Source organism: Corvus brachyrhynchos, unplaced genomic scaffold, assembly GCF_000691975.1.
Source record: "Corvus brachyrhynchos isolate BGI_N302 unplaced genomic scaffold, ASM69197v1 scaffold21, whole genome shotgun sequence".
In the NCBI taxonomy this organism is placed as follows: Eukaryota; Metazoa; Chordata; class Aves; order Passeriformes; family Corvidae; genus Corvus; species Corvus brachyrhynchos.
In genome coordinates, this window is record NW_008236924.1 from 7,545,070 (window position 1) to 7,560,502 (window position 15,433).

The window sequence follows — 15,433 nt, forward strand, 5'->3', positions numbered from 1 at the left end:
GGCAGTCACAGCCCATGGTGGCCAGGCCATGCTCAGCCAGAGACTGCATGGACAAATGGAACAGGCTTTTACAAATACTTGCAATGTGCTGTTTTGCCAGTACCTTTACCTTTGCCTGAGAAGCTACACCAGCACCCTGACACCTGTAGCAGTGACTACTGCATGGTATTGCCCCGATGGCCTGTTGCTATAGCCCTCTCCAGCCCCAACACCACCCAAACCCCTCTGTCATCTCAGCCCAGTTCCCTGCGGGTGCAGCTGTGCACTACCCCTGCCAAGCAGCAGCAGTCTGAGGAAGAGAAGAGCCAGCCAACAACACGAGTTTTTTGAAGGAACAACTTTTTTTTTTAATAAAGTGTACAAAGTAGTAAAACTCCTTATACAAGGTGCCGTGACAGCCATTACAGAGATGATTTGAGCTCCCCCATAGGCCTCACGATGAAACGCCAGAGCATTCAGTGGAGATGAAGGAGATGAATGTGACAGACCCACCTGTCCCTACGAGCTCAGTGCACCTGCCCTCCCCATCCAACATCCTGCCTCCAGCCAGACCCTGCCCCCTCATCTGCCTGGCCGGGTCGCCCTGAGGGCTATTCCCACTGTCCCACACCACGGCATCCCACACACATTCAACACCAATAACACTGAACTGAGCAACCTGTCCAAGCGGCATGCATACAGAGAGGAAGAGCAAAACACAACCCAACCAAACCCACAACAGTAACAACAACAGAACTTTAAGGCTATGCAAAACCAAAATGAAGCAACATCTTTAAAGCTAGGTAGCAAGTAGCATTTGTGAAACATAAGGCTTGAGGCTTATTGATTCTTCAGAACAGGTTTATTTCTTTTCATTCTTAAACACCAATGTACCATTTTCTTCCTTTGCTTGAACAGGGATTTTGTTTCCTCCTCAGCCAGGACATTTAGCTCAGGGAGGTGATGTTGGAGCGACCTCCTGGGGGTGCGACGATGCGCTTGCTTGCTGAGCGCATGCCTTCATCAACCTGGGTACCTGGGATAGGACAAGAAAGTATGAAGGGAATGGAGAAAAGCAAAGTTAAGAGCATCTTCTTCACAGGACTGAGCAGTCAGGAAGCCTGGGGCCTTGCCAAGGCCCTCCAGAAACTATCTACTGCAACCTGCTCCCTCTCCAACTCCAGTAGTAACCCCAAGAGCAGCAGTGGCTTGAACATCTCTGCAGATGCATTGTGAACAGACCCATGCAGCAAGAACAGCATCAGATGGTGTGCTGGCCTCTATAGTCTGCCTTGCTTTTACTGCAAGGTGCAGCTCCAGCCATGTTCTTTAAGGGACACACAGGATCTTGCCCTGCCATGATCCACTCTTGTGCTTACCTTACCCCAGGACACCTCCAACTGCCCCCTGCCCCAGGCCAGGGACAGGGATGCACGGCCAGTGGCTCTGTCCCCTCCCAGTCCAGCCACATGTGTTCACCTGACAGGCTGAATCCAGACTGATGGAGATTCCTGACAGGCGGTGTCTGACGCGTGGGGGACTCCCTGGTTGACCCCGCAGGGGTGCCCCCCTTGGGGGTGGTGGTCAGGTCAAACACGGGTCCGTCATACAAGCCCCGGGGCACAGCATGCATCTCTGCCATCTGCCACCAGAGAGAAGAGGACAGTGACACTTCTCTAGCCCAGGGAGCATCATGCTCCAGCCATCCCCCGGCTCCTCAGTCCCCCTGCAGAAGGAACTCACACTGCCATGCACCCTAAGTCCTGCAGCACTGAGGCCTGGCACAGCCCCACTGCCCATCCTTCATCCCTGCCCTGCAAGGGGTTGCGGAGCCAGTGCAACAGGCTATCACCCAGATGGGGTTTTTGCTGCACAAATGGGGGAGGAGAAGGCGATTTTGGCCAACCTTTTAACTCAGCATTTCCCTCCAGACTCCTGCTGCAGCAGGAAAGGATGAGGAGAGAGATTACCACTGCTAACCTTGAGGAGCATCTGCCTCCAACATGGCCCACCACTAACACGAAGGGCTCCCTATCCAAGCCTCAGCTATTTTGTACATTCAAAAACATCATCAGTTTGCAGCACTGCTTACAGGGTCCGCCCAGAACAGCAAAGGAAACCCAACCAGTTATCAAGGGCAATTTGGGCTAACAGTATCCAAACTCTGTCTCCTGGCATCCCCATCTCCTCACCTTCCTCCTGGCTTTGATGCGCTTGTAGACATAGTCAGGGAAAGGGCTGCTGGGCAGGAATCGTCCAGTCCCCTGGGTCACATGCAGGTTGCCATCCTCCAGCATGATCTTCCCCTGGCATATGACAACCAGCGGGGCCCCACGGAGCTCCATCCCCTCAAAGATGTTGTATTCAGCCACCTGCAGCAACCCCAGGATGATGGTCAGGAGGGACAGGAGCACTGCCTGCCCATTCAGGGTGGGTCAGTCCCCACACCTCGCTGCTGGAGTCACCAATGCAGGCAGAAGACACCTCTAACAGCCATGCCTGTTCAGAGGCCTCCTGTAGCTCACTAGCCCATCACAGTAAAAACCCACCAGAGCTCCCAACATGAACCAGGACCTGCTGGTATGAAGCTCAGTGTGAGGAAGTACTCCAAGAACAGACGAAGGCAGGACCTAGGCTTGAGGTAAGGCATGAACAAAGCACTGTGGCAAGGCCAGGAAAAATATTTGTGCCTGGAAGAGGAACCAAGGTAAGGAGAAATGTGTGTCTTAACACCTGCACAGGGTCAGGAGAAGAACACCCAAGCAGGGTGAAAAAAGCCCCATGTCCTGAGCCTAGGGCTCACAGACATTCTACCCACAGTCACAACTGGCACCACCTGGAGCCTGGGCTCAGTCAATCCTCCTCAGAGTCAAGCAGGACAGTACCAAGCTCCCAGCAGCCAGGCCACCTTTCTACAAAGCTACTTGCATGCCACTCTTCAGCATTCACACAGATGAGTAGAGGACTTACAGATTGATGGGTTTTTGCTGTGATGATCTTTACTGCATCAGGATCCCATATAACCAGATCGCTGTCCGAGCCCACTGCTATTCTCCCTTTTCGTGGATACAGGTTGAAGATTTTGGCAGCATTAGTGCTCGTCACAGCCACAAACTGGTTTTCATCCATCTTTCCTGTGGCCTGCTCACACACAAAGAGAACTAAGTCCTTCTATGGGAAAAGGGTGAGTAAGAGCCCTGGGAAGCACCATCCTCACTCCCACACAAGGTGCTGGCTGGCTGGGCCCAAGCTTCTGAGGCTGATCTTACTAACTGGTGCCAGACAGACCAAGACTGGGGGCACAGCTTCTGGATGTTCATCCCAAGCCTGCAACAGCCACCCCTCCTGCTCCAGCTTGATTTGACTCTCAAAGCCAGAGAGGGAACAAGCTGGGTGCCCAGCTCTGTGGGACAGTAGCATGGGTGTGTGAGATGGCAACCACCTCTGCTCACTCTGCCCGTTCCCTGGTGGGGCTCTCACCACTGCCTTGTCCCAGATGACAGACATTCGTTCCTCGATGCCGTTGGTTCCTTCTGGGATCGCTGTGAAGTTGTCTTTTCCAATGGCTTTCTGCGCGGTGCTGAAGGTACAGTGAGCACTTCCCGACACCTGCAGATCACCACTGAAGAGTGGTGGAACAAACCCATTGTCAGTCATTTTGCAGTCAGACAGCAACAGAGACATGAGGGATATGGATTTCCTCTGGCTACGGGCAGCCCCCGGCTCAGTGTTTTTTACTCTGCACCCTCATTTCCACAGCCCCTCAGCCTGAAGACTTTCACCTGACCCAGCCCCTGGGGCAGCTGTATCACGTGGGGGCAAGAGACCTCTGCCACACTGTGCTACCTGCCTGAGCATGGACAGCATCCTGTACAAAAGAGAAATCAACAGCTCAGCTCCTAGGGAACAGAGTGGTCTTTGTGTCAATCCAGAAGATGTCCTTTCATACCAGACTCCATCATTTGCACAAGTATGAAGAAAAAAACATGCCAGTGCAAGTCACAAAACCCATTTCTGGCAGTTTGTCAGGTCTGCTTGAGAGAGCCCTTCTGCCACACACGGAGGAAGGGGCATCTCTGCTCCAGGACCATTCCCCACTCCCACAGGCTGGCCCTTGTGTTGTGCACTGCCAGCTCCTGCATGCTGAGGGCTAGCACAGTCCTCCCCTGCCCCACGAAAGCCTGCTGCAGTGGGATGGAGGGAGTTGGGACTGCCCAGAAGCAGCTCTCTGCAGGAAGCCCAGAAGTGCTTCACTGAGGCCTCTTCACCCTCTGCCCGAAGTGGTACCTGGACAGATGAGATGCCCTGACCCATCCCGCTCCTAGGAAACAGGAAGAGCCAGCGAGCTGCCCACAGACAAGGCAGGGAGAGGAACTGTCCATGGCTCCCTGGAAGTCACCCAGGTGCTGCTGGGTCCTCAGGGAACATTGGACAGGCAGCAGCTGGAAAGTCCTTGCTGCCAGGCAAAAGGAAGAAGACCAAAGCAAGCCAGTTCCCAGCACTGCCTACATGAGGCAAGGGGCCTCAAGCACCTGGGCAGTGCAGACACAGTGACTCTCCTCAAGGCTGCAAATCTGCCCTAATCCACTGATCATCTCCACCTTCCTCTGATAATTTCTGCCGTATGTCTGACGGACTGTACAGACAGAAGTCCAGAATGATCACACAACATGCTTTCTGCTGGAGAAAAGCCATCCAGCCCAGTTGGAACCTCACAGTGTCCCTCCCGCTGCAGCCTCACAGAAAACAGTACGGCAAAGGTGTCAAGACAGTCACCTATGAGCTGCAGGGACCAAGAATTGCTTGTGTCTTCTTCGAGGTCTGGCATAAATTGGAAGGTAAGGATTAGAAAACCAGTTCAGGAGCTGGGCTCACTTTTCCTTGCTAGTCGTTAAGACCTGCATCTCTATCGTACATCCAGTACGAGCTGAGGTATCTCTTGTTCATTGACCACAGCAAAATGCAGGGTGAGCTGCATATTCAGACCCTCAAATGCACTGGCACCTCTCTTACACCCAGACACAGCATCTCCACTCTGGCACAACCCGGGTTTATCCTAAGGTGCCCCGCCGAAGAGACACCTCTTAGTGACTGCTCATCCCTTGCTCATCTTGGCAGAGATGTTTCCAGCATTACCTCAAAGGACATTTCCACTTACAACCCCCTCAGTGTCAGCCATCTGCTGGCTAACAGACCAGACAGTGTGCACACAATCGGATGTACAAACACAGGCTGAGTGGTGTGCGATGGACACACAGCACAAAGACAGGGCCAGGAACGCGCAGTATCTTCAGCTGCGTGCTGGCTTTGCCAGTGAGAGGATGGAGTGTAACTGTGAAAGGTCATGGCAAACTGCTGAAGTGCTTTTCTTGTTTGTCTTTGTTTTCAACAAATCCCTTCTCTACCCCCTTGCCTTCAGGATGAAAAACCAACCTGCCATCCCAGCCAGATGTGCAGGAGCTGCTCCTAAAGGTCTCTTGCACTCTGCAGGCTCTGCTATTGCTCACCTCTATAGGTGTGTGAATGTATCTGCTTTGTATTTGACTGGGGTCCCCACCAGCCTGTGAAACATGTAATGCCCTCCGCATTGGTGCAGCATCTTGCATCATCTTGCAGCATCCCAACTCAGGCAGCCATTCCCCATTTCTCCAGCTCAGTGAATGGTTCAGTTGACAAGTCTGTTTCAGCTTGTCCTCATTTCTTTGCCTTCTTCAGGGCATTTAAAATGGTTCGTGACTACTGGTATTTTTCTCATTAGTGATGTTAAGCTTACGGTGTCCTCCCTCAATTCTCGAGGATAAACCAACACGGCTTGGAGTCAGAGCCATTTCACTGGTCAGTTCATTACATCCCTACGGTGAAGTGGTTCAGGTTGGACTAACCTCTTTCTTCCCTAGCCAGAGTCCACTTTCCCCTAGCAGTATCCCCAGCAGAGCTGTCACTCACCTGGCCAGGAGGGAGTTGATGTAATCAGGAGTGGTTGGGTCTGGGCTCAGTGGCGGAGAGACCACAAATGCCGCAGCCTTGGCCCAGTTCTTGCTCCAGTAGTGTGTTCCATCAGTCCCCAGACTAGCTGTGATGGGCTCACCAAACACCACAATGCCTGGAGAAGGGCACAGAAAGAACAGTGTTTCGGTGGAGCCCAGTGGCATTCTCTGCTCCACAGCACTACCAAAAGCCTGCCATGTCCCGAGAATACCCAGACCCATGCCATCACCACAGGGTCCTCCTGCTCAAGGGCACAGATTCTAGTGCACCAGAATCCCCCTTCATACCTCCTGGGGCAGGGGCAGCGAGCCCACTGAACAGAGCTGTGGACATGCCCACACTTGTGGGGCAGCCCTGTGCTCCACCACCACTGACAAATGGAGCTCCCAGCCACCTGAAAAGGCACCCAGGCACCTCCAAGGGGCCAGCACGTCAAAGGAAGGCCAGAGCTATACGCAGCAGCTCAACCCATTACCACGTGCAATGAACAAAGCGTCCTCATCAAGCCCTTCACAGCTGCAGACAAACTGTGGTGTTTAAAGCATTGCTCCTACCTGTGCCCCACATATTGATGTTACCTCACTGACAACAGGAGGTGATTCTATGTGGCCTGCTGCAGTGTCACCCTGCCCTTCACAAGTCAGGCAAACTCCTAAGCTAACTACTCCCCAGCAGAAGGGGAAGCAATGCACAGCACTCAAAGCAGAGTGCTGATCTTGGCAAAACAACCACGAGGACACAGGGACCACATAATCCAGGATCCTGGTGGCAGCAGCAGGGCTGAGTGCAGCACCAGCTGCCACTCACCTTTTTTTCTGGCTTGTGAGATGAGGTCAGCAGCACTTTTGCTCATCACTTTAGTCACGTAGAGAGGACAGTTGGTCTGGCTGGCAATAGTGATGGCCCGGAAGACAGCTTCTGCTTCCAGCTGGAACAGAGGATGGCACAAAGCTGCAGAAGAGCACTGGCTGGGCAGGGAGGAGCCCCTGTTACTCTCAGCACACCACTGATTACTGCGGACACCCTGTGCCCTCACTTTTACCCTTGACTCCCCCAGGGCAGTTTAATCAGGGAGACCTGAGGGGGGGGGGAGCTTCCATCTCCTCAGAGCCTGGCCCAAATGGCAGGCTACAGTAACACAATGCCTGGCACAGGAGCACTGCCTGAACCCTGCTCCATGCCCAGCACAGGAGCACTGCCTGAACCCTGCTCAGGGACAAGCAGAGCCGCATCTGCTGTTTTTTCCACTGCCTGGTTCCAGCTCTCCCGACAGCCCAAGGAGCCCAGGGACTGCTGCCCAGCCTGAGAGCACAGCTTACAGGCTGATGCCAGGCAGCAGGAGGGTCCACCCTTTTGTAGCACTCCCTGCTCCACGCTGTCCCACGGCTGCAGCAGGGTTAACCAGATGTCCCCTGCCACCCCCATGGCAGGGTGCAGAGGGCTGAACACTGGCAGGCTGCTTGTCATTGAGGCCTGGCCGTCCTGCAGTACAGCTGCTGCTTGCCCCAGCCTGCCCCATCTCACTGTCCTGCTGTTAGTGGAGGGTAGATTTCCACCACGAGGGATATCTTTGGACTATTACATCAGCCTGTGCTCCGCCCAAGCTCAACCCCAGAGATCTCCAAGTGTTTGCTCTACAATTTGGCTTCAAGTGCTGGCTTGAGAAAGTTCAAAACAGAAGCCTTAAAAAGACACAATGATCCTGCCCCCAGGGGAATGCCTGGGACCATGCCAGTCGAAATGTCCCAGGGCAGAGAAGCAGAGCACTGCATCCAGACACACATGCACTCCTACGCCTCTCATACTTCTGCAGATCTATTTGCTGTACAGTGAAAAGAGGTTTTTCTCTTCTGAAAGACTCTTTAAATAGAAATTTAAATGAGAAGCCATTTTTTATCACCACACTTATGGGCTGTAGTAGTTGATGGGGTTTAACATGTGGACAGGAGCAAACAGCCATCACTGAATACCCCTCACAGCAGGTTACAATCTGGAGCAGCATCATCCTGCCCTACCAAGTCACCATCATCGCTGGAGAGAAAAACATGTCTTTAACCCCCATTGAGGTCCCTCCAGGACAGAGAAGACTCACAGAGCCACAGACCACTCTCCTAATGCTTTGCCATCTGCCTGCAGGCTTTATAGGGTAGCTGGGTCATTTGTGGTAGAGTGTGTTCTGGAAGAAGGACACTGTTTATTTTCAAAGGCAATGAGATCTGGATTTGGCTGAACAGATATCTAGAGCCTTGCACTGTTCTCAGTTGCCTTATACTTTAATGGCATTTCAAGATCAAACACTGAACAATGTTTATTGGCTCTGGATGAGATGTGCACTGCTTATGGTAACAGGACAGTTCTCAAATCTGGGCACAACCACAGCATCCTGTAATTGCACCTTAGCTTGCCAACTAGTGGCAACAGGTTAGAGTCATAAAAGTAAATGGCAGCTTACACACAGAGGGACTCTGAGCCACTTATTTGACACTGAGACTCTTCCCTGTATAGGAAAATGCTTTACACTCTTGTATTTCAGAGAGAGTAAGTACTGTTATTACACTAGGCCATATATGTTGTTACTAGCCCTAATACAGCCAACTTCTTACACTTTTAATTTAAGCCAACTGATTTTATTTCAGCAGGCCCTGAAGTACAAATCTGTCCCTGTGCTCCCCTGCTCAGGGGAAAGCTTTGCTATTGTACCAAATTCCTATTGTTTTCTTCTTTCACATGCTGTGGGAAGTCAAAGTACCTCTCGGCAGGGAGTTACATGAAGGAAACCTATCTAAAATTAGATTCAACTCATATTAATGGACCAAACAGAAAAATCCCTGCAAGCTAAAATTAGAAGTAATCTCATTAGGGTTCTGACAATGACTTGTAACCAGGGAATTCCCCCTCTCTTCCCCTCCCACTCCTTCTGCCAATGGCTTTGTCCATCTGACTCTGAAACACTTTAGAGACTAAGCAGATATAAAGCAGGAAGAGGTTGGAATCTGTCAGCACTTAAATGTGAATTCTCAGAGAAACTAAAACTCGTCATTAGATTCTTCTTAGGCTTCTCACACCCATGGAGTCACCTACACAAGACAAATGCCCCCACAATCCAGACTCAAAGGCTGCTAGAGCCATACAAACACTTTGGTTGATTGATTCCTCTCTGTGAGACTCAGAACAAGGGCTTCTATCTCTGCTGGGCAACTCAAGCAAGACTGAGAAATGTTGTCACAAACATGCACCTTGCTCTTTCCTGGGCTGATGATGAAAAAGACAGCAGTGCCTGTATGAATGGATACCCCTGGATGTACACACATTCTCCTGTGCCCTGATGCTTGCCTGCCCCCACTAAACACACTGAGCCCTACTGTGACTGGAAAACGCTTCAGTGAAGCAAGGCTGAACTGTCCTCTGCATCTTACCTCCTCAGGTCTGCTCAGCACATGGCCTTCGGGGCCTGTTATTCCCATCTCCAACATCCTGGCTTGTTCCTAGGACATCAAAAGAACAGAGGGATATTACAGGACTGAAGCTATCAACCAAAAAAAGCAGATCCCTTCTGTGTCAAGCTCTTCCCTCAGGACCATCACCACCCTATGTCCTGTGGGACCATCAGGCACAGTGAGAGGCTGCTGTATGCTCAAGGGGTTTGAAAGAGGGAACATGGGGAAATGGGAGGTCAGGCACTGACTTAAACCTCTTCAATAAAACAAGCACAATGTGCAGACAAAAAGGGCTACAAAACTCCTCATCCTCTCCAATTCCTAGGACTGTGAAGTGCTATCAAATAGTAATTTTGGGGCATTTTATGATAAGGCAGGTACTAAAATAGAGATAAGCTCTGGCCAATACAATTCCTCTGACCACTCTCAGTTTTCATGTGAAGGAGCCATCCAACTGTGCACTGCAGCTCTGAAAAGTCCAAACAAAACTGATTCTTGTAGTCTGAAAAGATGCTCAAAGAATGACCTCTTGGTTCATGCTCCTTCAACTCCCAAGAACAAGAGAAATAGTTGCAGAGCTTAACTGAGCGGTGTGTTCTGTGCCTTAAAGAAAATCAAACATTTGGACCTTCTGTCATCCAGCACCAATTACAACACAGCGGGCCAAGACACACTACTCACTTGATCACTAAACCACATCCCTCAGAACACTTTCCTTGCAAATCCAGCTTCATTAGCCACCTGTTTGCTTACAGGGACAAAATCTCTCTTGTCAAGGCAGTTCTCAATGAACTTTACCTCTCCTGGCTTGTTATGTGCAAGGCAAAGGTCTCTGCCTCTCCACACTGAGGACAGCTGCAGCTGGAACAAACATACCATACTTGATGGATACTCACTTCCATTTAGGTAATTGCTAATTCACTATTGCAGATTTGCTTGTGCACAACATATTCACAACAAAAAATCTTGCTAAATTGGATATTGCTGCTGAACAGCGAAGGTATCACCTGGCACAAGATGTCCAACTTTAGAGTCATTTTGCTAATGCCCCACACCAAATCTGCCTGAAAAAGATTTTCAGTTCTTGCCTGCCAGAAGTAGTTAGTTACCTGTGCAATTATATCCCCATTTTCTGCATGAACTTGAGCTATGGCACCCAGCTCTGCCAGGCAGCTGAATATCTCGTACAGCTAAAAGAGAGACAAGAAGAAATGATTACTGAGCAGGCTGCCCATGGCCCTGACACCGCTCATGGCAGTTCCACCCATGCCCCTGGCAGCAGCAGGACGCAGTGTAGCCATGCCAGGCAGAGCTCTGGCTGTGCTGGGACCAGCTCTCTGAAGGATGCAGTCACCAGCAGATGCTCCTGGTGATCTCCACACTAGACCTGTGCCTCTGCCTGCAATGCAGGAGCCCAGCCAGCCCACAGCACAGCCTGGGGCAGCCCTGCACAAGCAGCCAGGGTGGAGGAGAGGAGCAGCAAGGCCTGGCCAGGGACAGCAGCCACCAGCCTTATGAGCTGCCCCATGCCCACCATGGCTGTCACCCCCCACTGCTCCTTGAATCAACACAAACATGGCAGTGTAGGAGGTCTCACCTCGGTGTTGGACATCTGGTACAAATCCTTGTAGGCCATGTACACCATGAAGGAGTTAATGCCTGGGGCAGGGCAGAGAGGAGACAGAGGTGAGCTTTGTAGGTTAGGCTGCCTGCTCTGGCCACCCTCCCCACCAAATGCCCTGCAGGGCACAGCTCCTGCTGGCAGCTGTGCGAGACCCCATGGGAACCCAACAGCGCAGCCACCTCGTGCCTTCCCTGGCCAGGGGACAGGGCTGGCCAAGGCCAGGCAGGGAGCAGCAGGCAACAAACCTTTCTCCTGGACCATGGTGTGCAGCTCCTGCCTGACGTGGTCGCTCCAGCGTGGGATGTCCACATGCAATGCATAGTCACAGCAGGCCTTGCCATCAGCCCACTCCCGCCACCGCTCCAGAGCCTCGGCCAGGCTGGACTCCGGCTCTGGCACCACGTGATCCACTGCAGGGCCACAGCAGAGGAAGGGCTGAGCAAGGACTCCCCAACCAGGCCATGCCACTGTGGCCTGGCAGCTCCACCACCCCAGGCTGGTCTCCTCAACAGCTTCAGGGCAGCTCCCAAGAGGATCCTGTCCCCTTCACAACATGCCTTGGCTCCTCAAGTGCATTTATTGGCAGGGAAGTACACAGAGCCTTTACTTAATGGCCTCTGGCACAGGACCAGAGGTTTTTACACGCTTCTGCTGAGAAACTGGCTGGAAGCTAAAGAGCCTTGTCTTTCCCCATCGCCACTCCCACCCCATTAGCACAGAGCCTCTTCCTACACTGCAACACTAATGCACCTTTTATTGCCCACCATGGAATCTCCACACCTTACCACAGACCATTTCACAAAACATATATTTTTGGCACAGAGGAAGGAAAAACGGTGGGGGGAGGACAAGGAACCCAGCCCTTTACTGGAAGGATCAACACTTGCTCCTGCATCCCAAGAAACCCTGCAGTGCACCCAGCTGTAACCACTGCACAGGACAACACCTGGACCTCAAACCAGTGCACAGCCATAGCATTCTCCAGGGAAGGACCTCAGAATTCCCTTTCCTTTTTCATCAGCACTGTTTATTTTCAAGCAGTGTGGGATGCCAGCACACTGCTCTGTTCCTCTGCTCAGAGCCATCTGAGCAACATGCTGTCCTACTTTTATTTAAAAGAGAAGTTATGCCATTGTTCCTTTTTGAGGGTCCCAGGGGCAACAGTGGCTGCAGACAAGCACTGCAGAACACAGGATCTGCAAGGGCACATATCCTGTCCTATCACATCATCATTACTAAGGATACAAAGTTCATCCCAATCCTTACTCGCTAGACTGCATTGACAGAGATCACAGAAAATATGAACACACTTTCATGGACTTTGAAGACAAAGAAGATTGAGAAAAGCACAGAAAAAAGAAAGAACTGGGTGATCTTGCAGGAGTGCTGGGTGGTGTCATGCACAGGCCATGCCTGCTGCACTTACTGATCATGGTGGTTCCACCAGCCAGAGCTGCTTTTGTTCCTTGGAAGAAATCATCCACAGCAGTCATTCCCCTGTATGGCATCTGCAGGCGAGTGTGGACATCAATTCCTCCAGGGATCACCATCTTCCCATTGGCTTCTATGGTTTTGACCCCTCCAGGAACAATCAGGTTGTCTCCAATCTGCCTGATAAGATCATACCAAGATACTCACACAAAGGAAAACCAGCCACAACATAACCTCTGAATAGCTCAGCCAGGGATTGCCAGGGCAGCTCCCTGCCAGCAGGAACACCCTACTCTGTCTTGCTCCCAGACCCAGGCTTGCCAGAGCCAGCAGAGCAAAACCACTCCACTCTGCAGCAATGTGCAGGATTGTCTGGCTTGCTTATACCTATGCTGTGCTTAGTCTAGGCGTGGCTGCCATCTGTCCAGTTGTCTCTGCAGTGCATGGTGAGAACCTGCCTAGGACAGTTCATACCCTACAGGCTCACAAAACAGGCTCCAGCATGCATTTCCAGCGTAGCAGTCCTAACTACCCACCCAGGGTGCATGCTCACAAAACCTGACACCAGCCCTGCTTCCAAGCGAGCTACACCCCTAATCTCTCCTGTCCCTCTGCCCACCTTAAGTAAGGCTCAAGTCTGAGCTTACTTACAGAGAAAGATGATTTCCACTGTAATGCCACAGCTGGTAGGCCAGCTCAGGGCTCATCAGGGACTTGCAATGCTGCTCACAGCACAAAGTCCCAAGAGTGAAGGGACTCCTGGGAGCTGGGAAATAGCTCAGCAAGTGCCCAGCCTGACTGGCTGCAGCCTGCTGGGCTCATGGCACAGCCTGCAAGCTCTGGGCTCACCGTCTTCCCAAGAAGTCCACAGTTCTCCCCTCTCACCTTGTCTCTTCTGTGGCCCTGAAGGACAGCTTTGCTATCAGCAGGGCCACACTGTAGTGAAGGCAGCTAAAAATCAAATACTTAAAAGTGTCCTCTGAAAACAGGAAACCTAGAGAGTTCCAGTATAAATCCACCAGTAACCTAATACACAACTATAGTGCTCTGGAGCCTGTCCTGTTCGAGCACAACTTGATGCACCCAGCCCTCCTGCAGGCCAAGTCACCTGAACCTCAGCATTGCCTTTCTAAGCCCCTGTCCCCTCAACCCTTTATGTGTCCATATGTACAACTCAGCCTTCAAATCTCGTATTTCAGAAATCCTACTTTCATCAAGCCTTTCTCAGTTTTCCTTGATAAATTAATATTAAAGATAAGTTGGTTTTAGTGGAAAACTTCTGATTTCCTTGTCACACTGGGGAGGTAAAAATGAGAAGCAAATTCAATTTTTGCATTTCATTCAAGCTGAGTCACTTTGCAGGGTTTTTTTTTCCCTAGTATAACAAAAATTCTGTGGACAGAACTGCTCACTTTACTGTCCTCACAGCAATAAACCAGCAGCTCTTCCCACTGCTTTTATGGAGATGAATCCATCACTAAAGGTTTTTAATTACTCATTGTATTCTTACAAGAACTCACTTGTAAAAGCATTTAGCTCCCAAGGCAGTGAAATTCTGTGGCCTCCAGGCTGTAGATGAGGCTCAGTCATTTGCCCAAGCATACTCACAAAGCCTGTGCCATAGCAACACCTGAAGCTGGCTCTGATCCCTGCCTGTGTACAAGTCCTTGTCAATCACAAATGGTCTTGTCCACCAGATAAAAATACAGTCACACTTCTTGAAGTATTTATCTGCGGCTGGATTTTTAACATATACCACCCTGGGAAGGCTGGATATTTAACTCTTACCATAGAGCAAGCAATGCCTTTTCAAGTCTCTCTGCTATGAACTATCACGGTTCTTTCACTTCACCCAGTGTGGCGCAGGCCCCAACACAATACCTTTGCCAAATTTGAATGGCAGCCTTTAAACAATGGAGCTATTCCTGCAGCTCTGAGACATGCACGAAGAAGCTGAGGGAACCCAGAGGTTTTCCTGCAATTCCTGGAAATCTCAAGGATGCAGATGACTTGTAGCACAGCACTGTCCTTGTTAGTGCTAACAAAAAGGATCTTGTCTGGGGTCATTCATGCTAATACAGTTAACACAGGAAAAAACAGAAGTCAAAGATAAACCTGTTCTTGGTGTAATTAGACACAACTTTGCTTTACAATGGACACAGTACCACAATCCCACAAGCTGACAGCAATTCAGTCACTGGAGTTCCTCTGAAAACACATCAGCCAATCACGTCTGTGCTCACACACACTGCAGAAAGCTGAGCCTCTGATCAGAGAGGGTTATCAAGCTTTACTGCCTGACAAGTTGGGTACAAACCACATCCACAAAAAGCCGATAACCACCTAACCTGAAGCTGGTTTAAGAGGAGATGGAGAAAACAGAAATCCCATACTTACTTTATGAGGCCATCCTCCATGTAAATGTCAGCATAGAATGACTGGTCATCATTGACTATTCGCCCTCCTTTAATAAGGAGACGATCACTCTGAAAAGGGAAGAGCACAGCAGTTGTCAGTAGCAGGTAACACACATGCTTCATTCACTTCTGACTGTGAGGGTGGTTAGACACTGGAAGAGGTTGCCCAGGGAGGTTATGGATGCCCCAAGCCTGGCAGTATTCAAAGCCAGGTTGGTTAAGTCCTTGAGCAACCTGGTATAGTGGGAGGTGTCCCACTAGAGGGGGTTGGGACTACATGATCTTTAACATCCATTCCAACCCCTTAACATATTACAATTTTATGATTCTCAGCACTCTGTACAGGCACTCTCCCACTGCTCACCTCAACCACCAGTGCTGCAGAAAGGTCACTGGACCTGTGCTAACACTCCAAACAACAGTACAAGATCAAGGATTGAAAATGTCATATTACAAAAGCTGTTTCCAAATGGGAGAGGGGGCTGCCAGAAACACCACTAAGGCAGACTGAGCACAAGGGAGAGTCACTGGGGAACACAGCAAATATGCTTCCATAA

At 50.7% G+C, this 15,433-nt stretch overlaps 1 protein-coding gene across 1 annotated transcript; it reads right to left on the reverse strand.

Annotated features, from left to right (window-relative positions):
- Positions 1-325: 325 nt before the first annotated feature.
- DPYSL3 (dihydropyrimidinase like 3) lies at positions 326-14,967 on the reverse strand. The gene is made up of 13 exons (XM_008629038.2): positions 14,857-14,967; positions 12,455-12,639; positions 11,274-11,438; positions 11,002-11,063; positions 10,514-10,594; positions 9,384-9,452; positions 6,775-6,895; positions 5,926-6,082; positions 3,460-3,601; positions 2,950-3,120; positions 2,172-2,351; positions 1,459-1,621; positions 326-1,015 (listed from the first exon to the last, which is right to left on the reverse strand). Exons 1-13 carry the CDS (start codon positions 14,874-14,876, stop codon positions 927-929), a joined length of 1,605 nt encoding a protein of 534 aa, XP_008627260.1. The 5' UTR covers positions 14,877-14,967; the 3' UTR covers positions 326-926.
- Positions 14,968-15,433: the final 466 nt, after the last annotated feature.